This window comes from Varanus komodoensis, unplaced genomic scaffold, assembly GCF_004798865.1.
Source record: "Varanus komodoensis strain SLA01 unplaced genomic scaffold, ASM479886v1 scaffold8, whole genome shotgun sequence".
Taxonomy (NCBI): domain Eukaryota; kingdom Metazoa; phylum Chordata; class Lepidosauria; order Squamata; family Varanidae; genus Varanus; species Varanus komodoensis.
Window position 1 is genome coordinate 32,230,962 of NW_025336481.1, and position 24,866 is coordinate 32,255,827.

The following is a 24,866-nucleotide window of genomic DNA, read 5'->3' on the forward strand; positions in this document are numbered from 1 at the left end:
ATGAGATATGTCCCAGAAGGCTGTAGTCAGTGAAGGACAGGTAAAAATAGGGTGTCTTGGCTTGTATGGCCTATCCCCTTGGATACAGTCCTTGGGATCTGATGAAAATTATAGAATCCCAAGGAAATATGGGAATCTTGATGGAGATGAGAACGCTTTTAACCAAACTTAAAATTGGATAGAAGGGTTAATGTTAGTGAACACATGAATGTAGAAGTGCATAGAGCTATCACTGCCAGTCAAGCTGGGATCAGAGTGGCTGGGTTCAGGCAACGCAGTAACTCACACTCAGGGGTTCCCTATGGGCTGAGTGTGAGTTGTCATTGATGGTGGGGGAATGAAGGAGTGGGACCCACTGCACAAGGAAACACTGGGAAGGGGTGAGCACATGCAGTCCAATTCCTGTCCTCCTCATCTTTATTCCAGCCTCCCAGAAAGCCTAGGGAAACATGTTATCAAAACACTTGAGCTGAGAAACAGTACCTGGATTCAAGGTTGAGTGTAGGTTGTTGTTGCAGGAACAGGAGTTATGGTGCTCTTTGAAACCTGCTAGGATATCAAACCATGAAAAACAACCCACAGTTCACAACCAAGCAATAAACTCTGGGTTCTTAACAAGGGTTGTTCATGGTCACCAAGCCATGGCTTGTGAGAGCAGTTGGATTCAGCAACAACTGACCCTCAACCCACACTGAGCCCAGGTTGCTTGAAACCAGTCAGTGGCCCCTGGTAGCAGATATGCAGATCATGAAATGGTGGCAAATGGGGGACTGTAATTCACTGGGACTGTATTTTTTCTCTGCTGGGATGGTGGGAAGTGCTTGTAGGATTTTTGGTTTCATACATATACCAGCAAAACTTGACTGGCTTTGAAGAAGCTTCATTAACTTCAGTTGATGGAAGAATATTTGCTGTTCTACCTTGGATAGTAAAATGTCTTGCACTAGCCCTGAAATGTATTTTGAGTTCAAAGCTTAGCACTGAAGAAAAGAACCTAATGCAAGTTTCTGAAAATGAGTGGCAATAGTATCCGACACGATTACAATAGTCAAGGCTCACAGGGACGCAGCACTGGCACTTTTCCATGAGCAGGGCACTGTTGTCCTTTGCCACTACCAGGACTGTGATAATCTCTTTGGGATCTGGCCCTTTTCTGTTCTTTGGGCTTCCTGTGCTTGGCCCTCACTTGGCAAACTGATTGCAAACATAGATTCACAGGATTGTGCTTAAGTTAATTATATGAGTTCAAATGGTTAGATATATGTTGACTTGCATATGACAGCTATTCTTAGAGAATGGAAGGTCATGTTTCAGCTGGCATCTTCTTGGAAGAGACTTTTCTTCTACTTCTACTGGCTCTATGTGTATAGATACTTATGTAGCCAAACAACACAATGTACTGCCAAGAGAAAGGTAGGTGCAGGTTTGATACAGAAGTACAAAAACTCTTTGGGAAATTACCAAGGATTTCCCTCTCCTTGTCTGCAACTGCACAATGAGTACTAAGTATGGTCCATGGCTGGTGGGGTGGAAAATGGCCAGAGGGAAGGTGGATGGAATGGCGTATTTTGGAGAAAGTCATGACTGCTTGGTTTGAACCCTGAACAGCCATCTGTACTGCAATGCTTTGGTGCAGATCTCATTTTTCGCTTGCACATTGTTTGACTGGCTGCCTGCCTGCCTGCATTGCACTTAATGCAGTCAATTATGTCTTGAAGAAGAAAGAAAAGAAAAAGCCTCTTTGTAGAGCTTTTCTGCCAGAAAAGGCTCATTTGTGATCCTTCTATGCTGCAACTAACTATGCATGTGGCTATTTATAAGCCTTAAAAGTATTATACCTTAAAAGCAAGGACTGCAGAAGGCAGTCTTTGTAGTGTTTTCATACTGTTAAGTTGAAAAGATTTCCATGGGAAGCATCAATAACCTTAAGCAAGTGAACCTTGCTGTGAATTAAGATGCTGTAGGAGTTCTGCCATGCCTCTCTCAGTGTCAATTATTTACTTGCTTTGATTTGCAAAATTCAATTAGAAAATTATTCCAATCTGGTATTCACAATGCCTGTTTTTCTAACCAATTGGGGAACATATAAGACCAATTGTTATGTTTAAATTTACAAACCCTTGTTGGAAGAGGTGGTGAAGGTTAGCTTTTTGTGAAGTCACATCTCATTTGAGGAGGAACAGCTGGAGCCATTTGGATTCTGCTGCAAACAAAGCTTCTCCAGATTAGTATATTCAATCATGAACTCCTTGGGGCTAACAGTTATCAGAAATGGAAGAGTGAATTAGCTGGGAAACTGGAAGCCAAACTAGTTGCTCAACTAGCACCGAGTAGTAGCTAGGGGTGAACATACACTGTGGGTGTGAGGTCTCAGACCTGAACTGGGATCCTAGAGTAAGGGCATGGCACTTGAACCCTTTGTCTTGCACTGTGGCCCCATCAGATTCATCCACCTCTTCCTTGTCAGCTATTTGCATTTGTCTTCCCTTCCAATTTTCATTGCAAATAGCAGGAAAGGGAACTTAGTGGAGGTGGGAGTGCGGGGAATTAAATTCCCCACATACATTATAGTTCTGATATGGATCAGCCTCTTCCCCCTCAGCCTCTGCAATTTCTTGTGAAAAAAACATTCACCCAAGTACTGCTGTCCTCTGGGAGGTCTTGGCTAGTTTGGCTGTGAATCTGAGATTTATTTGGGAACTTGATGATAGATTTTCTCATGTTTGTAGCAAACTGTGCCTGCAAAAGGCAGAGAGGAATCGATCTTGTACCTGCACATGATGCAGACACAAGGAGTTTTAGACCAAGGAGTTCTTTGCCTAAAGCAACATGAAACTGAGAAAAGTTATTTGGGGGAGCAGTGAGTGATGGTGGGTTGTTATTAGAAATTTGAGCACATTTTATATAAACAATGGGGAAAAGCCCAGAATCATTGTCCACCTCAACTGAAATTAGATTTAAATGAAAAGGGAAGGGTGATCCGAAATATTGGCACATGCAAGAAGAATGAAATGTTAATGTAGTGAGCAAGGATGTTTGGGTAAGAGCCAAATGAAACAATTTGTTCTCCCGGTTCTCACCTCGTGGTTGTTTATTGGCAGTTACACTATGCTACCCTCCTCCAGGCCCTTTTCTGTACTTTCTGAACATTTTGTTGGGGTTTTTTTGATCCAGCATTTTGGGGGAAAGGCAAACACTAGTGCAGTTGGGCAATTCCACTATACCACAGCACCAGCTAGAACTTATGTGGCAGAATATAAAGAACAAGAAGGAAAATTTTGTGTAGATGTTCTAGACAAACCCAAATGACGAAAAAGAAATTCTTCTCCGTTTCCATTGCCTCCTCAAAATGCCGTCCGGCGGAGCTTTTTCGAGTGGTACAAGGCCTGGTCCACCTTGGCCCTAAGAAAGATCTGGTTCCACCCTTGAAGGCCCACTGTGACGACTTTGCCAAGCATTTCAGGGAGAAAATCGCTCAGATTCGTCACGAGCTAGACTCTACTAGTGATTCAGAGGCTTCTGGGGAGATACCAATGTTGCCATCTGGTCCAAAATTAATGGATGAATTTCAGTTATTGCGGCCTGATGATGTGGACAAGGTGCTTGGACGAGTACGTCCCACCACTTGCCTATTGGACCCTTGCCTATCTTGGTTAATAAACAACGTCAAGCATGGGATTGGAATCTGGATCTTGGAAGTGGTTAATGCTTCTCTGAGGGAGGGTCAGGTACTTGCCCTTTAAAGGAGGCAGTAGTCCGACCGGTCCTGAAGAAAGCGTCACTGGATCCAGAGATGGCCACTAATTATAGACCAGTGGTCAACATCCCGTTTCTGGGCAAGGTGTAGGAGCGGGTGGTGGGGGAACAACTCCAAGCACTCTTGGATGAAACTGATTATCTGGACCCATTTCAGTCAGGCTTCAGACCCAGGTACGGTACTGAATCTGCCTTGGTCGCCCTGTACAATGACCTGTGCAGGGAGAAGGACGGGGGAGTGTGTCCCTGTTGGTTCTCCTGGACCTCTCAGCGGCTTTCGATACCATCAACAATGGTATCCTTCTGGATATGCTAGCGGGATTGGGGGTCAGAGGCACTGCTTTGCAGTGGTTCCGCTCCTGTCTCAATGGCCGATTCCAGAAGGTGGTGCTGGGGGACTATGGCTCTGCATCAAGGCAGCTATGCCATGGAGTACCGCAGGGATCCATTTTGTCCCCTTTGCTGTTTAACGTCTACATGAAACCGCTGGGAGAGGTCATCAGGAGGTGTGGGCTGCGGAATCACCAGTACGCTGATGATACCCAGCTCTACCTCTCATTTTCCACCAATCCAGGTGAGGCAGTGGCTGTGCTGAACCGGTGCCTGGCCGAGGTAATGGGCTGGATGAGGGCCAATAAACTGAAGCTCAATCCAGACAAGACGGAGGTCCTGTTGGTTGGCGGATCGGGCTTTGGGGAGGGTGAATTGAACTTACTCCTAAATGGGGTTGCACTCCCTCTTAGGGACAAGGTTCGCAGCTTGGGAGTGCTCCTCGACCCAGAGCTTTCACTGGAAGCTCAGGTGACAATGGTGGTGAGCAGCTCTTTCTTTCAGCTTCGGCTGATCCATCAGCTGCGCTCCTACCTGGAGTACGACTGCCTGGTGACAGTGACACATGCGTTGGTGACTTCCCGTCTTGACTTCTGTAACGCGCTTTACGTGGGGCTACCCTTGAAGACGGTCCGGATACTTCAATTGGTTCAAAATAGAGCTGCCAGGCTGCTGACGGAGACTGGGCGTTATGTTCACATGACTCCAGTCCTCCGTCAGCTTCACTGGCTTCCCATTGAAGTCTGGGCCCAATTCAAGGTGTTGGTGATGACCTATAAAGCCCTAAACGGCTTGGGTCCTGGTTACCTGAAGGAGCAATTACGTCCATATATGCCCGCCCACCCCTTGAGATCTGAGGGAGAGGCCCTTCTCCGGGAGCCCTCCATGAAGGAAATTAGGAGGGTGAGTACTCGGAGGAGGGCCTTCTCTGCGGTGGCGCCCAATCTATGGAATGCGCTCCCCAGAGAGGTCCACCTGGCGCCGTCGTTATTTGTTTTTCGGCTCCAGGAGAAGACCTTTTTATTCAAATGTTATTTTAATTGTTAATATTATTTATTCATTTTATTCTTTGGCCAGGGCAACTTAATTTATATTGTTAATTTATATTATCCTATTTTGAAGTTTATTTATGGTTGTGAGCCGCCCTGAGGCTTCGGCGAATGGGGCGGCATAGAAGTCTCCTAAATAAATAAATAAATAAATGACAAACCACAGTGAAGCAGTGGGTTAAGAGCCTCATCTAGAAAAATGCAATGGCTTCTTCAAGCACACAGGTAGGAACTTCAACCAAATGTAAGAATTCTATCCTCAGAATTCTATTCCCCCAGAATGCTATTCTATCCTTTTGTGTTTTCCCAATAGTCATTCAGCATTCTGCGGTGACTGAGTAAGCTCAGTGGTTATTAGGTTTCTCTGTCAGGTGTTTTCTCCCCCTTCCCCCCCCCCCCCCCCGCCAATTCCAAGATATTTAGAACGTCTGAAAGCTTTGTGGTCCCCACAAGCCTTTAGATACATCCCACTTGTTGTCTTTTGTCTCCACAAGAAACCATACTCACAGACTGAACATCAAAAATGGAGGGAAAGACTGGTCTGAACTGAATGCCAGAAGGAACCAGAGCAGTAATGGTACAAGCCTATGCATGTTGTGACAGAAAAAAGTCCCCAAAAGCCCTGGCTGGAGAATGCTGGAATGTATAGGACTTCTTGTGAGTAAACATGCACAGGATTGCACCCTTAGTCTCCTTCAGGTTTCTGTCTTGTGACTGCCAGTGTGGCACCTCACTGAGCAGTGGCAGCACATTGGCCAAGGCCTAACGTTGTCCTTCTTTGCCAAAACAAAGCTCCTTTGAGCATGGATGAGTGTTGCTAACACTGTGCATTCTTTCTCTTCCTCAGCATGTGTGTCTCATATCTACAAAAACATCTATCTCAAAGGAGGCGATGTTGCTAAATTTTATGCCCCAAATGCCAAGTTCTGTCAAACAGTGTGCACGTATCACCCACGATGTCTAGTATTCTCCTACGTGCCAGGAAACTGGGCAAAATCTGATGAAAGGTAATGCCTAAGTCACCGTATCTGACTGAAGTTTTCTTGATGCATGTCTATAGTGCTGTCAATATATGAGGAACTTTGTAATGTAACATAAGCAAAGGAAAGGTTCTTGTATTGAGCAGCTTATAGTTAAATCTTGACATCATCATGGTTTCCCCAGGTTTTATTGGCTTAAATCAGAAATGCATATATATCAATAAGGTGCTTTTTCCATGCTTAACCTCAGGTTTTCATGCTTCCTGAAAGATGCTAATTTACAAGATTTGCCAAAGATACACAAGGAAGGAATAATCTCTGGACATTCTCAGAAACAATGCCCTCAAATCACTGGTAAGATCTGGTAGTTCAGAAACCACAGAATGTAATCAAAGGAATGAAGGAATGTCAACACAATGGTCCCTCTGGCTCAGTATTGTGGACCATGATTGGTAGCATGTCTCATGGCTTTCAGACAGGAGTCTTCATCAGCCCTTTGTGAAGATGCCAGGGCACCTGGACCATCAAACCCATTCTCTTAACACAGAACCTACAGTATCTGGTGTTCCCCAGGTGATTTCTCATGTGTATACTAAACAGATGAAGTCTCATCTGACTTCTAGCCAAGTCTGGATCTGCTCAGCTTCTGGGAAGATGCTGGGATTGGGTATGATAGGCAAGGAACAGCCAGAGGAAATGGTTGAGGGCACATAACTGTGGAATAGAAAACCTGGTCTTGGAAACTAAGTCTGTGGTGTGACTTACTAGGGAGGTAAATAAAGAAAAGGAAGAGGAGACAGTGCAGCAGAAATAAGAAAGTGAGGGAGAGACCCTTAAGAGTAAGCAAAGGTGGTCTTGATGGGGTGGGGCACAAAAGAGAATGCCAGCAGGGTGCTGAAAAAAATTAGTTAGCAATTCACATTCTGGGCTCTGACCACTTGAAATGATGACTTTTCCTGTTGGTGCATTCCTTTGCTATGAAAAATTCAGGAAGAGGCTGTGTTGGGAGTATCAGGGCCTTAGGCTTTTATTCCACACAGTCCAAATAGAGGAGAACAAATGTTACTTTATTGAATAATCGTATGCACTTGAACGGATTAATGGGTAACCTTTCATATAAGTAAAAGGAGCGGTTTTGAATTGAAAGGCTTACTTTTCTTGCTTTTAGATGATGCACATGTGTTATGGTAGCCAGTGCTAGGTATCCTCTACTGTTTGAGGGTAAAAATATTGTTTAAAATGACACTAGTCAATGTAGGCTTTACACATTGCATTAAATATATGTCTAACGTGCTACCTGGTGACTTAGGAACACCTTTAGTTGATCCAAAGATGCTTAATCAGTTTATCAAATTAATTATGGTTGCCATCCTTCTCAGACACTTGCAGATAAGCCTCCTTGGATCCAATAAGCTTGCTTTTGACTAGGTGTACACAGGTTTGCTTATATTAAATTTATTCACAATATTTATATACTGACCAATAACAAAGTTTTTGGGTTTGCAATAAACATTAAGATTCTATAATGAAGTAAAGCTTAGCATAAATCTTGCATAAAACCTGAGTTAGAATAGCAGTACAGAGTAGCTGTTGGGCAAGATCTAGGAAGCAGAAAAAGAATTTAAAATAGTAAAATCTGGGAAAATAAGAAGCTGGCACAGAAAGGACTTGGTGCCAGGCCTGAGAACGGCTCTTGAGCACTGAGTCCTAGTTGCTTGCTCAAAGACAAGGGCAGGCACACGGTCTAAAACACAGTTACTGTATTTTTACAGCTATAAGACGTTCCCATGTATAGGATCCCCCCCCCCACTTTTCTTACTGATCTCCGAGTGAGCAAGCTGCTGCTGCTGCGTGCCCGCACCTGCCTCCCCCCAGTTGCACCCGCACCCGCCTCCCCTCGATCGTGCCTGCACCTGCCTCCCCCCCAAGTGCACCCATGATTGAGCCCCCCTCCCCAGTTCTCCTCTCTGCTCCCTGTGCATAAGACGCCCCTCCATTTTTAGGTGAATATTTTTAAGAAAAGTGTTGTCTTATACATGGAAAAATACAGTAAGTTTCAGGGGAGGAAGATCTGAGTATGGAGGGGCAGAAGCAGGAGAACTGAGACAGCAAAAGCAAGGTCCAGAAGCAGGCATGATGTCAAGTCAGGCTGGGTTTGACTTACAAAGCTTTTCGCATTTTGGGACTTTGTCCATATCTGATGGAAGCTGCTTCCCATAGGTAACTAACTGCAGCCTAAAGTCATCTCTAGAGGCCCTTCTTGAAATCCCTCCATCAACCTGGAGCTCAGACAGTGGCTACCAGAGAAAGATCCTGCATGATGGAATACTTTCCCCAGGGAATTTCCCCTGGTGCCAGTGATATTTATCTTTTATTGTTTCCCAGGACTTTTATATCTTTTCTATCTTAAATCTTTCTATTTAATTCCTGATACATATCCTGATATATATGGCTTTTAAGTCTTGTCTAATTCTTGGTTTGATTTATCTTCCCATTTTTACTGCATTGTATCAGTTCAGTTTTATCTGTGTATTCTATCATGCTGCCTTTGTATGTGGTTTTGTATTTTTACTTTTTTATGTTATGCTGTACTTTTAGAGCATCATGCTCTATTCCATTTTATTTGATTTTTTTAAAAAAATATGACACCTACAGAACAATCCTAACACCCTGGGCAGTGTCCCAGAGGTCTCAGGTTAGAGACACAGTTAACTGATATAAGAAACTTTGGAAGAGCTCCGTTTTTGCATCCCCATCCCCTGCAAGACCCTCCCAGCTAGTGCAGAAAACCTAATAGTTGCTCCTTCTCCCAAGTTTGGGAAGGGAAAGAAATGAGTGTTGGTGGAGAGGGGGGGCACATGCTTTGCATTCACAGGACCAGAGGTTTTATCTTCAGCATGTCCAGGTAGAGATGGGAAAAAATAAACTTGCCTGAAACTGCAGCTGCCGGTCCATGTTGAGAATCTTGGGTGAAATGGACCGATGGAAGCTTGCTAGGTTTCTTCCTCTCTGACAGGACCCACAGCCTGTGACCTTGTACCTGGGAAACATGTAGATGTGCTCATGACCAAGTGGAAGCGTTTCCCTTCCATTGATGGGAGGAAGGAGGGGATATTCATTCATTCATTTATTTGGCTGTCTATTTATTTGGGATGGAGAAAACATTTGCGAAGTACCAGCTCCTACCATACTTTTGAATTTGTTTTATAAGCATCCTATAACTATAATTAATAAATAAGAATTATCATTGGAGGCAGCAGAAGGGAGAAGGAATTAGGGAGACTTTCCCCTATACAGATCAGTTGTTTGGACTAGGAGTTAGCTCTAGGCTTTATAAGATCTGGCTCACTGGGGCTGGGCTTTGAGATCACTTGGTACTGTCCTCAAAACCCAAACCTCTGTCTTCTAGCCTTCTGGTTCACATAAGGCTGCTGGCATAAGAGGTAAGACACCAGGGCATGACTTCAAAGACCTCTGATGTTTTACAACTGGTTTTCTTCCACATCTTCAGACTACTGTCTCTTGTTCTCCAGCCTGCACCACCAAAACATTTGAAGGATTGGACATGCAAGGACAAAATTACAATATAACTACTGAGACGAACTATCACAACTGCCAAAGAAGATGCACCAATGATAATCACTGTCACTTTTTCACATACACCATGGCATTGTTTCACACACCAAACTTCCGGTAATGAATATTCAGACTCTTCCTTTGAAAGGACCAGGGAGGCAATGATGGGCACTTTGATACTCGAGTATCAACAAACAGTATCTTACCTGTGGCAATTAAAACAATATTATGTATTTATTTAGAATATTTCTTCAAGAGCCCTCTCAAGCCTGTGTACAGGAATAAAACATGTAAAACTGATATACTATTTAAAATAATAAACATAGCAGGATAAGCTAATGGCATAACCAGCAATGCATCCTATCAGATCACATCAAGAATGGCCAGAGTGAAATAGCATGTTTTTAGGACCTTCAAGCCCACCTGGTGGACCCCAAGGGTGACTTGTTCCATGTATGATCTGCTGTATGAGGCAAGCGAGACTTGGAAGGGCTTCTCCAGTGTGCTTTCCATGGAAGGGAACAGTGGCACTGGCTCTTGATTCCAGGATCAACAAAGTGTATATGCAATTAAATGTTAACAGATTGTTGCTGACACTGCTTGCTTGGCATGGCTCTGCCTCACCGGGGAATAAGGGAGCTGGCAAAGTATCCAGCTTCCGTTGTGCCAATGTAAGGGTTGCCAGAACTTCCTGCAGTGGTACCAGCAGATAAACAGTTCGCTGTGTTGACCCTGGGATCCTCTGTCTCAGCAGAGCAGTACATACGATTCAGCTGTGACTGTCAAATCTTCATCTTCAGTCTGGCTATAGTTAGCTGACACTTAGTTGATCGAAAATGATGGGACATGAATGAGTGAGAACAGACACTGCTATTGGGTTCCAGTGGAACTTAGTCACAATCAAGAGAAAAACCTCTCATTATGCTGATCACACAGTGTGTAGCTCAGGGATATCTTTTTATTTTCACTGTTTTGTGCCATCAAGTCGACCCTATGCGTGAAAGCCCTCCAAAATGTCCTGGACATGACAGCCCCATTCAGCTTTTCCTAGTTCAAGGCTGTGGATTGCTTTATGGATTCAGTCCATCTCGTATTTGATCCTTCCTTTTGTCTTCTGCCTCCAACTTTCCTCACATGATCATCTTCTCCACTGTGTCTTTCTTTCTCATGATGTGCCCCAAGTATGGCAGCCTCAGTTTTCTCACGTATGTTTCTAGGGAAAGTTCTGGCTTGATTTTATCTAGGACCGACTTATTTATCTTTCCGTCGGTCCAAGGTGTTCCAGCATCACGTGTCAAATGAATCCATTTCTTCCTGCCAGCTTTCTTCACTATCCAGCTTTCATGCTTATACATAGCGAACAAGGAATACAGAAGTGGGGATAATCTTGGCCTTGGTCTGCGATAAAACGTCCTTACATGTGATGATTTCCTGGTGCATTCATTGTTGCCATCTTTTTATTTACTGTAATGTAAGTGCACATGGTCCACATTTGGATTGGAATACCAAGTTCTAGAAGAGGATGATTAAATCTCTGAACACCTTTTCCTCCTGAACACAGAAAGAAAAACATTCCCAATGTATATAAGGGGAAAAATGCTACTGGGGGAAAGTTTTTTCCTGTCTTTTTCAAGGCTGTGACCCCAGTCTATATCATGTGCTTACACTAGAGTAAAAAAAGGAAAACCCTGAGCTTTTACAATTAACACAGCATATAGTTTAATTCTGTCTGTAGTTGGACTGGGGCCAAAAATGCATTCAAACTTGAGAGTCTACATAATTCACATGAAGATTTTTTTTTTTCAAATTAGTCACCACATTTATTACTCTGAGTTTAAGCTTCAATCAGAAATCACACAGTTCTTCTAATACAGGGGTGGACAATTTCTATTAATTGTGCAAGTGATTTGAAGCTTAATGAAGTAAATGAGCTGTAGCCTTCTGGCTCAATGTTTTCCCAGGCTACAATCCTATAATCTATGCACCTGGAAACTCTCGATAGTCCTCGATAGTCTTCGACAGGCAGAGAGTGCTCTGTTTTCCATTGGACAAATGCCGAGACCCATGTGAAAGCCTGATATTGATGCTACCCCGTGTTACTCATCTTCCAGAAGCCTCCTGCCTATAGCTTTGCTTCACCTTCTCAACCCTGCCTCCCTTCCCACTTTCTTCAGGTTCATCCATCCCTTGGTGTTTTTTTTTTCCACTTCCCTAGAATGCTCGCATGATCCAAAGCAACTGATTGAATATCCCCTCCAGCTCCACCCATTGTGCTGGTATGGCAAAGAGGGCTCCCTTCATTGACAACACTATAGGGGATCCACACATTTACCCTCTTTTGTAGCCAGCCTTGCTTTGTGATTAGGAATGTTGGAGTAATTCCTAATGGATTTGAGTGAGTTTGGGTGTCTTTGAATCTGAGCTGCGGATGCCACAGCAGACTGGCTTTCTCCAGGTCAGGTGGACTTGTAGATTTATTTCCAGTTTTGTGGGGAATTCACACTAACTGCCTGGTAGTGGAAGTGCACATTAGTGAACTATTGCAAGTGGGGGGAAATCTGATTTGGGTAATGAGTGTAAGAGTGAATGAAAGCTGCCTGGCAATCTGCAAAACACAGATGGAACAGATTTAACAAAATACACACACCCTATTTGTGATCACTACACAACCCAGCCTCCCCCTTATATCGACTGGTGGGTGCAAAGTGGAGGGAATTGATTCCTTACTCCAGTCCCTCTTCTCTTTAGAAATTCCTTCTGAGCTTTCAGAGGTATGTGCAGAGGGCAGGGCAGAGCTGCATGCCCGATGCCCCCGTCTCCACCAGGTCTCCACAAGAGCTGTAGAAACTCAGTTCCCAGAAGGCCACACACCCTTCTCCTGGCCATGTACCCTTTCCCCCAGTCACTGCTCCTTTGGTAGTTTCCCCCTGTTCCAATAGGCTGATATTCTTCTCTTAAGACGTAGTCAGTGGCAGTAAGAGCTTGAAGCTAAAATTTGGGCCCCACTTTGGACCCCATGACTGGAATGTGGCCCATGAATCCTTCACCAAAGTCAATGCAGCCCTCAGGCTGAAGGAGGCTCTTTAGGCTGGTCTCTGCCCAGACCTACATGCATTTGGGGAAATACATGGAGGGGAAGCTTATTCACAGGCTGCCAGATGCCTGCTCACTCCCTCCTCCTCCAGACCTTTACAGAACCTACTGAATATAGCAATAATTAACATGATTGACCTGACTTAAAAGTCAGATTGCCGAATTTAAATGCTCAGGCTTGAAAGGTCAGATTTGGCTAAAGTTTGAATCCATGCAAAAAGTTATTAGTTTTAGAGTTGGAGTTTCTCTTCTGCTGTTGTGTGCAGTTTTTCTATCAACCCAGGTGATGGATGGACATTGCTGTGTTCCAGTGGCGCAGCAGGGAGCCCTCATAATGTGACCAACTGGGACTGGAGGTGGGGGATTTCCTCGGAAATGAGCATAGTTGCATAAACCATGGCATTGGTTATTGAGCTAGCCACTGTGAACTTTAAGAGGTGTCAAACAAGTTGCAGAAAGAAAAGCTGGAAAACAAAAGAAACGTTACATAGGAAAACACATTGCAATAAGCAATTCTGGATGTGTTCTGTGTAAAGCTCTTTGAACGGAATTGGTCCTTCAGGGGAAATTAGAAACTTGAAATTGACCAATAAATTCAGGATAGCAGCCCTGAATTAGATCCAGGATCTGCCTTCTGTGGATGGAAGGGCTCTGATCACCGTAGGTGTTTCCGCCCAACTTATAGTACCTCCCTCAAGCCCATCCCCATCCTATGCTCATCCTATGCAGCAGGGTTCTCCAAACTCTGTGTAGGATTTTCAGGGGGCTGCCATGTGGAGGGGAGCAGGGAAGCCCACTACAGCCAACCCAGCTTCATATGCCTATTCTGTCTAGGTCTAAGCTTCCCTAATTATACATCTATCTTAACATTCAAAACCCTACTTTAAAGAATTTGAACAATCCAAATAACAGTTGACACACGTTTCGATAGAGTAAAGATCTAAGGTTGCTCCCAAATGAGGCTTAATCACAGACTTTAACAGGTGGTGCACACAACACCTATTTGGATCTCTCCACTATTTATTCATACTTTGTCCTGCCCATTTTTAATTTTTTACCACAAACACATCTCTTCAGGAGATAGAGATGGAACATGTGCACATTAGCTTTTGAGGGGTAGCACTAAGGAGTTCTGTCTGGAAGAACCTAAAGTTCCACAAAGCAAGAAGGGTGTGTGTGTGTGTGTGTGTGTGTGTGTGACAAGCAAATAATCAGGAAGCTTGATGATAAACTGTACAGCACACACTCTGAAAATAATTAAAAATAAAGGAAATCCGCCCCCCTTTCTCTTCAACATTTGATATGAAGAAAAGAATGATATAACCTCATTTAGCTTTGATGGCTAACCTTCACTGATAAATCCATCTATAACATTTCCTAAAACTATGTAATCAAGAGTTCTCTCCCACTTTTTTACACCCACACACACATGTGAACGAATTTTAGGAAGCAAATGGTGTGTAGGTTTATTTGTGTGTAAAGTAGTTCCAATCTGAATGAATGAAACCATGCATACCTACTCTATTGTCAAAGTGGCAAGCCACAGCTATGAGCTATCGAATCATTACTGTATACTCCGACCCTAATCTAGTGCCCAGCACTGCATCCTTGCATGCCAAGCACTGTTACTTGGAGTCCCATCCTGAGTTTTAGAAAGACAGAAAAACATTTCCTTTGAAAACACTGTGCAGACCAAAGGATTTGAGCTGTTGTATGCATTTGTAAATATTACCTTCCTACCTTTCTCATTCAGAAATAAATGCTACTTGAAGCACAGCAACACAGGAACACCAACCCGTATAAGGCACCTGAAAAATGTTATATCTGGATTCTCATTAAGAACCTGTCAAGAGGCTGAAACAGGTAAATATTTAAATCCTAAAGAAAAGAAAAATAGGACAGATATCGTTAACACAGTGCATGTAGGGTAATTCTGTTACGCACAAGATGCAGTCTAAATTATTGCAGAATTTTATATGCACAAGGAAATTATTATGAACCACTGTCATTTCACATTTGAGTCCATCCAGAATGGTACTAATCTTGTTACATTATGTTTTGTGAGGTGGGCAATGCTGAAAGATAGATCAAAATGAGCTCCACCTACAGAGTTGAACATATGTTTTTAGGAAGTTACTGGCCTTATAATGTAAGATTCTGCAGTGACACAAACACTTGGTGCAGGAATTTGTAACAGAACACATATTCTAAAAGTATAGAGAATTTGATTTCACAGCTCACAGCCCAAAGTGGCTCTGTGTATTATTTGCTGGATTATTTGAAGGACTACTTTGACTTTATCAATTCCTTTTCTATGCAGATTGTCGAATGGACATTTTCCAAAATGCTGTATTTTCTGGTATCACCACTGCAACCATCTGGGCACCTGATGCCTTTGCATGTAGGATATTTTGCACATACAACCCAAAGTGCTTGTTTTTTACCTTTCATAACAGTAAATGGGTGGTAACCATCAAAAGGTGAGTATTGTAGTGGTCAGTTGCCCTGGAGTCCCCACCTCCCTGTGGCACATGGGGCTTTAATCTTCACCCAAGTACCCCCTGGCCCTGGATCCCAGGCCAGGCCCTGGATTCAGCACACAAAAACCCAAATGGTGGGGGGAAAGGATTTTATTAAAAGGCTGAAAAGGTGGAGGGTGCTAAAACAGCTAAAACACACAAGGCACAGTTACACAAAAGGGGAAAGGAGAAGGGGATTTGGAGAGCAGCACAGACATACTTCACAGGCAATCAAGCTCCCCTGCCAAGACCCCAGGCTCGGTTGGTCTCCTCGGACTCAAAATAGCAAAGCTTCCCAGTCTAGCTACGCACACGGGTACAACACCAGTTACATAGTTCAAAGATCTGGGGGAGCACAGCATTCTTCGGCAAAGCCTCTGGAAGCAAGGATGGAGCCTCTTCTCAAAGAGGTACCCCAAGCTCCTGTCGGCTCCCTTCTTTTACTCCCCCTTGTCCACCAGATAGCACATGGAGTGACACTATATGGGAGAGCCAAGTGAAGACCATCTGCCCTTATTCTCCCAATCTCCTCTCCTCGGCTCTAAGTTACAATATCTGACTCCTTTGCATTCCCAAGGCCTGTCTGGCCCTCCTGTGGCTTTGTCTCCTTGAACCAACACCTGGCAAGTGCAGCAGTTTGCCCAGTTTGTCAGTTAACTCTTCTGTTGCAGAGTGAGCTTTAAGCCAGTTTGCGTTACAAGTATGTCCACCATAGCTTGAAGATGTCCTGCTTTCTAGTAGCACATTGGAAAGAAGGCATGATAATGGTCTATGTGAAATAGATAATCACTGCTCTGGTTTGAGATACTTGTGTGTGTACACAGCAGCCTGCACCCAGCTTCTCCAGTTGCTAGAGACTGGCAGTATCAGTGTCTGTCTATCCGTACAGAGCTTTGTGGGGGTCCACTTGCATGATGCACATCTCACCTGACCTGGTCTGAGTACAGGTCCTGCCACTTCTAGCCATTTGTCTTCTGTCCAGGGAAGGCATCTAGGCTGATCTAAAGGTAGCGTGAGAGGGACAAAGATGCTCATGGTGTAGAGAAGGCAAGGAGGAGATGGGGACGGAGAAGATGCAGTGGCATTGAGAGTGGTGGTAGGGAAAACATGGTGTGGTGTTTTCTCAAGTGAAAGGATGACACCAAAGGGTGAAAATGAACATTGGAGCAGGTAATAGACACACACACACACAGAACATCACTTTTAGAGCAAATCACTGCTGGGAATAAATAAAAAGCCATCTAGTCACACACTGCTTTTTGGCTGGACCATCCAACCACTTTAACACATCAGCAACTGTACTGTCAAACCGGATGCATTAGGGAAGGATGAAAACTAAATTCTAAGTGCTGGTATTAACATTCAAACCCTAAAGGGCTGGTGTCAGGTGACCTGAAGGATCACCTCTTCTCATATACACATGCCTGGAACATAAAACCATCCTTATTGGTAATTTCCCAGGAGTCCACTCCAAAGGTAGTGAGGTGAGTGGCTACAAAGAAAAGGGTCTTTCCCACGATTCATCTGGTGCCTATACTGTTTTTTTCAGAGCAAGGTGAAGGACATTTAAGCTTGCTAGGCATTTTAGTTTTCCAGTTTCAGCTCTTTTACTGCATTTTAAATCTATGCATTGCTGCTTTGTTAGATTTGCTTGTTTTATTTTATACTGGAGTTCTATTTCAAAAAATAGTTTATCATGTTGCATTTGGGTGCTTTGGCTATTGGACTGCACAGAAATATAATAAATATAGAAATAAATGGTTATAGGGAAGGGAAAAAGCACTAGGGATGCCTTCTTTCCAAAATTTAGTCCAACTACAGTTTGAAGGGCTGAAGAATGTGATGTATCAATGCAGCCAAGGCCCAGAGAGCCTACTGATCAATAACAGTTTTTTGTTTATTTAATGTTTTATTTTAGGTATACCTGTCACATGATGACATCAAGAAGTGGAATGCCAGATAAAATGTTTCAAATGGAAAATGCTATTTCAGGCTTCAGTATTGTAAACTGCCCAAGACTCATACCTGGTAATGGATAAATTATACTTGTCTCCCTGTATCCACTCCAAATTTCCACCATTCAAATCTCATAACCTATCAATGTATTGCCCAATGCTATATTAATTTACTGATTTTTTTTACACTGTTTGCAAAAATGTCGCAGCCTGTCATTTTCCAACATACCCCAATTTACACTTTCTGGGTGAGCAACTGAGTGTGGAGTATGTTAACGAACAGGAGACATGTCAACAGATTTGTACAGACACAGTCCGCTGCCAGTTTTTTACATATGTTTCCAATGAAACACTGTGCCAACAAGGAGGGTAAGTAATTTTTCAAAAGAAATATATCTCACAGTACTTCAATTTGCAATTTAGTTGTATGCTAAGTCATCTTTTTAGGGTGATTCTACTGTAATTAGTTGTTTTTCTTTACAGTAAATGCCCATGCTACCTAAAGATGTCCGAAACTGGGCATCCAAATAACATTGAATTTAAGCCTGGAGTGATTTCTGGCTATTCTTTAAGACTATGTCAAACTAAGAACAGCTCTGGTGAGTCAAACTGAGAGTGTGCACTTTGCTTATTCTGCTTGTGAACTGACCACTGTTGGAAACAGGATACTGGAATAGTAAATCTTTGGTCTTGTTGCTGCTGTAACATGCCACCAAATAACCTCTGACTTATGGTAAGCCCCCGGAATAAATTCCTTCCAAAATGTTCCATCAGCTCTTGTAAACTAGGCTCTGGCTTCCTTTATGGGATTGATCCATCATCTATTTACTCTTTCTTTTCTTCTTCTGCTTTCGATTTTCCTCAGCATTATTGTCTTCTCCAGCAAGTCCTGCCTTATCATGATGCGCCCAAAGTAGCTTGGTCTTCAATTATGTGCTTAATTTTAAAGGCTAGGCTTGTATAGTGTGCTTTATTTTAATGACTATAATAAAAGATCTCTGAATGCAGCTTGCAATGGATGGTGGTCTGCCACAGTTTCTCCTCCACCAGGGCTAAAAATGTTCAGTTTGAGGCTGACTGGTGGTTCCCTCCTTTTCTCTAACACTAGAAAAAGAGGAGATGGGGGTTAGGAGCCAGTAATCTGCCTGAGTTGGGGGGAAGCACCATGCTGAGCTCATCTGTGCCTGCCAAAGCAACGTGGCCCCCCTTCCCCCTTCACAGAAACCTGAGAACTCTGGCAGTGGTGCTAAGTTGTTAGGCAATGTGGGAAAAGAGGAACCTCTCAGTTAAGAAGCGACACATTATGTCTCCAACCCAAATTAAGAGAAAATGTTTGTTAGAATATCAAGAAGGGGGTGGAAGGATACTAAAAAGGAAAGAAAACCATAGTATGAAACTAATGCATATGAGCTGAGCTCATGGAAGGAACTTAATCAGATGTAGAGGACATTGGCAATTTGGCTGCTTTCCCCAAATCTGGCAGGCTTCTTGCTCCAAGAGGCTTTCCTGTTTGTGAACTCCAAAAGTCACAACAAAAGTTTTCACCAAGTGGAGACTGCTGTTGCATCCTTTCTGTGGAAAGCAGAAGAGCCAGCTCCACCAGGTTGCAGGGCATTGAGACACAGCTGCATTGCAAGCACCATGATTCTCAGCAAGTGAGGGCGGCAGCACTGGGGATAGTGGGCACGGCTGTCCAATACTTCTGGAGGCACCAGGTTGGGGAAGGCTACCCTAAAAGAGGAAAGTTTTAAATTCTGATTTTTTTTAAAAAAAATCTATGTGTACCTTGTTAGGGTACTACTTTCTAGAAACAACACAGTTTTGCCTGCCTCTCCCGCCACATTTCATATCCAAATTCTCTTCTGATTTCATGTTGTGTATTTTCCAAATATTTGCCAAATTACTTGATTACCCAAATACCTGTATATTTGCCAAAAAGGCACTGAAGTTTAATACTTTGACATCCTATGATATTTTGAAATTGCAGCACTCTGTTGCATTTGCAAACTGTAGTGCTCCTTAGATTTTAATATGTGACATTTTGTATTTATTCAGCATCTGAGAAACCTTGATGATTATCACGAAGCAAGCATGTCACATTTCACAGTAACTGACAGCTGACTGGATGGTATTTAGCACATGGCAGGTGAATAAATACATACTGAATGTCGAGGTGCATCAGACTAGCATGTTCCCTGTACTTGAAAAGGTGTGTCTGTGAGTGGCTGGCTGGCTGGATCCCACTGAGCAACAGCAGAGTGCTTTGGGCTTCAAGAAATAACTTGGGAGGACTGGCAGAGCTGACCTTTTCCCACCCATCCTTGGGCAGGGAAGGAAAGAGACAAAGGAGGAATCGTAGTATTTCTGGTCTCCTCTCAGTAGAACACTGCCTTTTCTTCCTCTCTGAAGTTGATTTACCAGACTCAGAGAGGCAGCTAGCAAGGTTATCTCTGCATTGGCTATGATGAGGTGAGGTCAGTGGTCCACTCTGTAGTCTCCTTCCAAGGTCAAGAGTGCCACTTTTGACCTCAGTAGGACTTTATGAGCCATTCCATGGTCCCTAAAATAATCATCCAGGGATCAGAGGATGGCTTATTTGGGTTGTGGACCCTGAAGCTCCCCTCAAAAAAAAAAAAATAACACAACATAGAATCACAAAATATATATTTATTGCTCAAAGAATACTAGAGAATATCAGAACATTGCCATGATAAAATGTGCTGATACGCATCGCTACACACTGCAGTTAGGAAGTTTAGTAGCACCATAGATACAGTGGCTAGCATGTTTCTTAGCAGAGTTTCAGTTCTGTTGCTCTCACAGTAGCATCATTAAAATCCTATATGAATCTATTTGGCAAGTGTCATCAGAGCTTAGGCAATCAGGGAATTTAACAAAGTCCAAAGGCCTGCTCATGGATCCCTGTGAGGTTACATTGCTACAAAAACAAACAACCTCACCCCACTGTATTTAAGATGAAATCTATGTATCCCTTAAAATATAGCATTCAGAAAAGTACAATAGCAGTGTATTACTACCACTATATCATTATGATTAAATATGGACAGTTATCTAAATCAAGGTACTATGATACTCTTCCTGTTTGTAAATATATATGAATAGTCTTAAAACTATATGAATAGTTTTAAAATTCATTAAATTGAATGCTTCCTAACTTTAAAAATAATAATAATAATTCCCAGAGACTCTTGGCTATGGGGTGGTATAGAAATGAAATAAATAAACCACCATCATTATCCTCATTATAGGAAGCATGTTCGGCCCACTTTTAACTTTTTACCTAGCAGCAGCTCTACTTAATTAATCTGAACACCCACCTCTGCACCTTGACTTCTTGGACTCAGTCATAGCTCCTGCTCATGACCTCAGAAGGCCCTTTCAAAAATGCCACAGCACTTACAGCTTACTTCAGAAGTAACTTGCAAAGGTTCACCTCCTCTTGAGGTAATCAGCTTTTCACTTCCAGAAATTAACTCTGCTACCTGTTACAAGTTTCGTAGCCCCTAGTTGCAGGAACAAACTTTTGGACATAAAGCTAGTTTATAGCATATGTAGCTAATCATGCCATACTTATAGTTAGCATACACAAATTATTATCATTATTTCTCCTGCTGCTGTTGCTGCTTCTTCTTCTATAGAAATACAATACCTGAAGCAATCTGGGGGATAAGCAACAATTAATAGAACACAACAAGCACAATATGAAATATAAACTCATGCATTTAATGAAAATTCAATAAAATTGAATTTCAAGAACTTATGAATAGCACACTGATGAAATATAATGAATTATGTTCAACAGTACATGTTACTCTGATTCTTTATGATGTGCTGAAATAACCAAGAGGTGTCGACGAATCTGGATTTCTAGGAATGTTGAGATAAAATGTCATATTCAAAATCTATCTGAAATTTGTCAGAATTGGTCAATTCAGTTCATTCTGAATCTTTGTTCGAGTATCAGCTCCTTTCACACAGGAAGTTGCCTTCGATTTGGTCAGCCTACATTCTATTGTCCCTTTCATGCATTACTCAAGTGAAAGGATTTCTGGTCCCACTAACTCAGGTTTTCTGTAGATCCAACCCTGCCATGCACACCTTATTGTGGCTATGTGGAACCCTGCGCAACTCACAGCCCATCTAAACATGGTTATATTATTACAATTATCTGGCAGGGACAACTTGCGCCTGTTATTTCTCCATTGTCTCCCCACTAGAGACAGAAGTGTTCTAATCCCTTTATTGGTAGGCTTCTGGTCTAGGTGTGCATATTACATTAAACAGTGATGTAAAGGAACGTCCTATACAGGTAGACTATTTAATCCAGTTTGTGTGAGGGGAGAGAGAAATCCACTGCTGCCTTTACAGCTTTTGTAAAGCAGACTCCTTCCATTTTAGAAACCACACTGCAGCTGCTCAAAATTGTGGTCATGTCCCTGAACTTTCTGCGCTAGCTCTGTACAAACATTTCTGCGCAAACATTCATGTGGTAGCTCTATCTAGCTATCAAGTGACCGTCGGCTTCTGTTTGCTGCTACCGCTGTGTGTTTACTCTTTTTCTTACAAGGGCTTGCATGGAGCAAGGTACTTTGGGCTTAATTCATGTTGGGACTTACCAGGGCTCAGTGCCTAAGCCTGCTTTGAATGCCAGGGTGGAATACAGAAGGGAATGTCACCAAGCCTGCTCGACATGGCATCCCATCACCTTGAAGCACGCAGAGTCCTGCAGCACTTCCTTGTTTACATGGGAAGCAGCCTTCCCATCACAACTTGGAAGATAAGCCACCTAATCAAACCTGCTTATTGCATCCTCTTTTGAAAAGGAGACACCAACGCCTCCCTGTTTCTACTAATTCCACCTGCTTGCTCTAATGGAAACAACCATTATTCCATGTAACTCACCTGTGAATTCCGAGCTTTGCTTCTGAGGTCCCAGGGCTGTTAGCGCACGATGTAGAGGCAAGCCAAATTCTCCAAAGGTGCTGCTGATACTCTGGGTGCAGCTGCCTATCTTGGCAAGTGTGTGCTTGCCATATTCACACTTGGCAGTTTGGCTACTGCCCAGAAAAGAAAATAATAATTATAACAACAATTTTACTGCAACTGGAATTCTACCACACTCAAACCCTGCAAACATTTTGTGCCTGAATGATACATACTTCATAGCATAAAGAAAAGAGCAATAGGAAAACCCTTTCTATAGCTCAAGAAGACAACTGCTCGCTCGCTCTCTCTCTCTCTCTCTCTCTCTCTCTCTCTGTCTCTCCCTCCCCAAAGCAGAGAGATGATGATGATGCAAAGAAGCCTCATGTTTGAATCCTCTTTCCCCACAATGCTTCCTTTTACATCCTCAGACCTCCCATATCCAACATCCCCATCTATAGCAAAGTTGTGGGGAAAGAGGTATTATGCCTTCATCTGAAACATACATATCCTCCCTGGAAGAGAAGAGTGAGCTCTGCTTTCTGATGGTGCATTTGTGCTTCTAGATTCCATACCTGCTAGGGCCAAAGCATGAGATAAAGGGCCACCTTTCCAAAGCTTTCAAGTTTAACCTCACACAGCTTCCATCTCTCCTGAACTTCATCAGGGCAGCTATGCTGGAGAGTGGAGATTTCAGCCTGTTTCTCAACACCAGTTTTCTGCATCCATTTTCAGCTGAACTCTGAACTGCAGCCAGGCCTACGAGGGAAACACAAGTGGGATGTGGGCTGAGAATGGTGAAAAATCTGATGTTCTAGCCCACCTTGGAACAATGTTTTCCACACCAGGACTCATAGCAGAGATGAGGGACTGAGAGTGGAAAAACAGAGAGAGGGAAAAGACTCACACATTCATCCAGTGCAGTTGCTTCTTAGAGTGGGTGCTGTAGCTGTCGCTAGGTTAATAGCAAAACATTACATGATCTAATGTCCTGAATTGTGTTTGGTTTGGCCTTCAAACTATGCAAGAGCATTCCATGGTAGCCAAAAGTGTTCCTGGGCGTGTAGCTTCATTATGCAAGATATGTAGTCTGGGAGACACACAAGTTTGTACTGTCATAACACAGGGTGGATACACACTGCCTCCAGATGAGCTGGTTGCCAAGAAATGGCTGTACTCTATTGATAGACTGTTATGGGCAATCCAGATAGCATCATCCTCCACCTGTTTGTCTTCTGACTGCATTTTGCCTCTTTTTTTCTTTACACAGGCACAAGCACATGCTTACAGGCACACCAAAGGGAGGGGAAACAGAATAGCTACACAAAATCTTTTGATTGGTTCTACTAGGTGCCCCTTGCTTGGAGCCATGCAAACCGAATGTGGATAATGAAGAGTTTTGAGCCCGATGCAAGCAATGCATTTGACTGAGCACGGCTGCAGGGCTTTCCAGACCCTTGTGTTTAATGGGCAAAAATGTAATAAGCAGCCAGGCATACACGTATGCCTATGCATCCTCCACTGTTAGCCCTACCTGTGCACATACAAGTTCCTGCACAGGCCTGACTAACTCTTTCTGTCTTGCCATCCACAAACACTGGTGACAAGATCCTAGCAATGATCGGGTGACTTTGGCCACTTCATATTGTCTCAACGCGTGGTGATATTCTTTTAGGATGTCCGCAGGAGCATAAGATGTCAAGGATTGTGGGAGGAACCGACTCTTTGCTTGGTGAATGGCCCTGGCAAGTCAGTTTACATGTGAAGCAAATTTCTTACACTCATATGTGTGGAGGCTCAATCATTCATAACCAGTGGATAATGACTGCTGCCCACTGCATAGAAGAGTAAGTACAACTAAGTAAACAGAAGGGATTTACTTTTTAAAGGATGGAAACAGTAGCAGTAGGAAAAGTGGTCTGCATGATAGCACATGTACGACTGGTTTGTGCAGCTCAGTAATACCCACATGGAGGGTCAAAACAGATACTGCTTTAAATTCTACTGCACCCCCATTTTCCCCCAAACTTCATTTTTTATTTTAGAATTGGGCACCAGACACCTGATCCAGATCATCCATACACTGGTTTTTAAAGGGTCCCAAGACTAGCTGTTGTTTTAGCTGCCACAGATTAATCAGGTCCACCTCTGAAAAGATTACAAATCAAAATAATGCAATTATTAAGAACTGAAGGGATATGGAATAACTGGGGTTGTGCTGAGTTTGGGGAGTGGAGGAGATACGCTGCACAGCTGAATGGAAAAGTATGAATCTTCATACTCATGCTTAATCTTGGCTTTCTTCTTTCCTCTATTTAGCTTTGGGCTCCCTGAATTTTGGCGTGTTTATACCGGTGCTTGGAAACAATCAGAAATAAAAGATAATACTTCCTTCTTCAGCATCAAAGAGATTATTGTTCACCCTAAGTACGAGTATTCTGAAAGTGGATATGACATTGCTTTAATGAAACTTGACAGACCCATGAACTTCAGTGGTATGTTGAACCTAAAGCTTATGCCCAAATCTTTAATGTTCTCTTAAGGAACTCGGTATTGCTTTATCTAAAGTGAAAGTAAGTTGATTGCACTTTAACCAACTATTGTTCCACCCAAGGAGAAAATAGGATTGGAATTCTAATAGGGATATGATGTATTTTTAAATGA

General features: G+C 43.0%; 1 protein-coding gene across 1 annotated transcript in view; it reads left to right on the forward strand.

Annotated features, from left to right (window-relative positions):
* Positions 1–24,866, forward strand: part of KLKB1 (kallikrein B1) — a 30,280-nt gene that overhangs the window by 1,335 nt on the left and 4,079 nt on the right. Inside the window, exons 3-12 of the mRNA XM_044455810.1 lie at positions 5,983–6,142; positions 6,366–6,469; positions 9,649–9,808; positions 14,538–14,647; positions 15,105–15,264; positions 17,222–17,331; positions 17,468–17,627; positions 17,742–17,857; positions 23,878–24,049; positions 24,522–24,697. Of these exons, the coding sequence (XP_044311745.1) occupies positions 5,983–6,142; positions 6,366–6,469; positions 9,649–9,808; positions 14,538–14,647; positions 15,105–15,264; positions 17,222–17,331; positions 17,468–17,627; positions 17,742–17,857; positions 23,878–24,049; positions 24,522–24,697 (1,428 nt within the window). The remainder of the gene's footprint in view (positions 1–5,982; positions 6,143–6,365; positions 6,470–9,648; positions 9,809–14,537; positions 14,648–15,104; positions 15,265–17,221; positions 17,332–17,467; positions 17,628–17,741; positions 17,858–23,877; positions 24,050–24,521; positions 24,698–24,866) is intronic.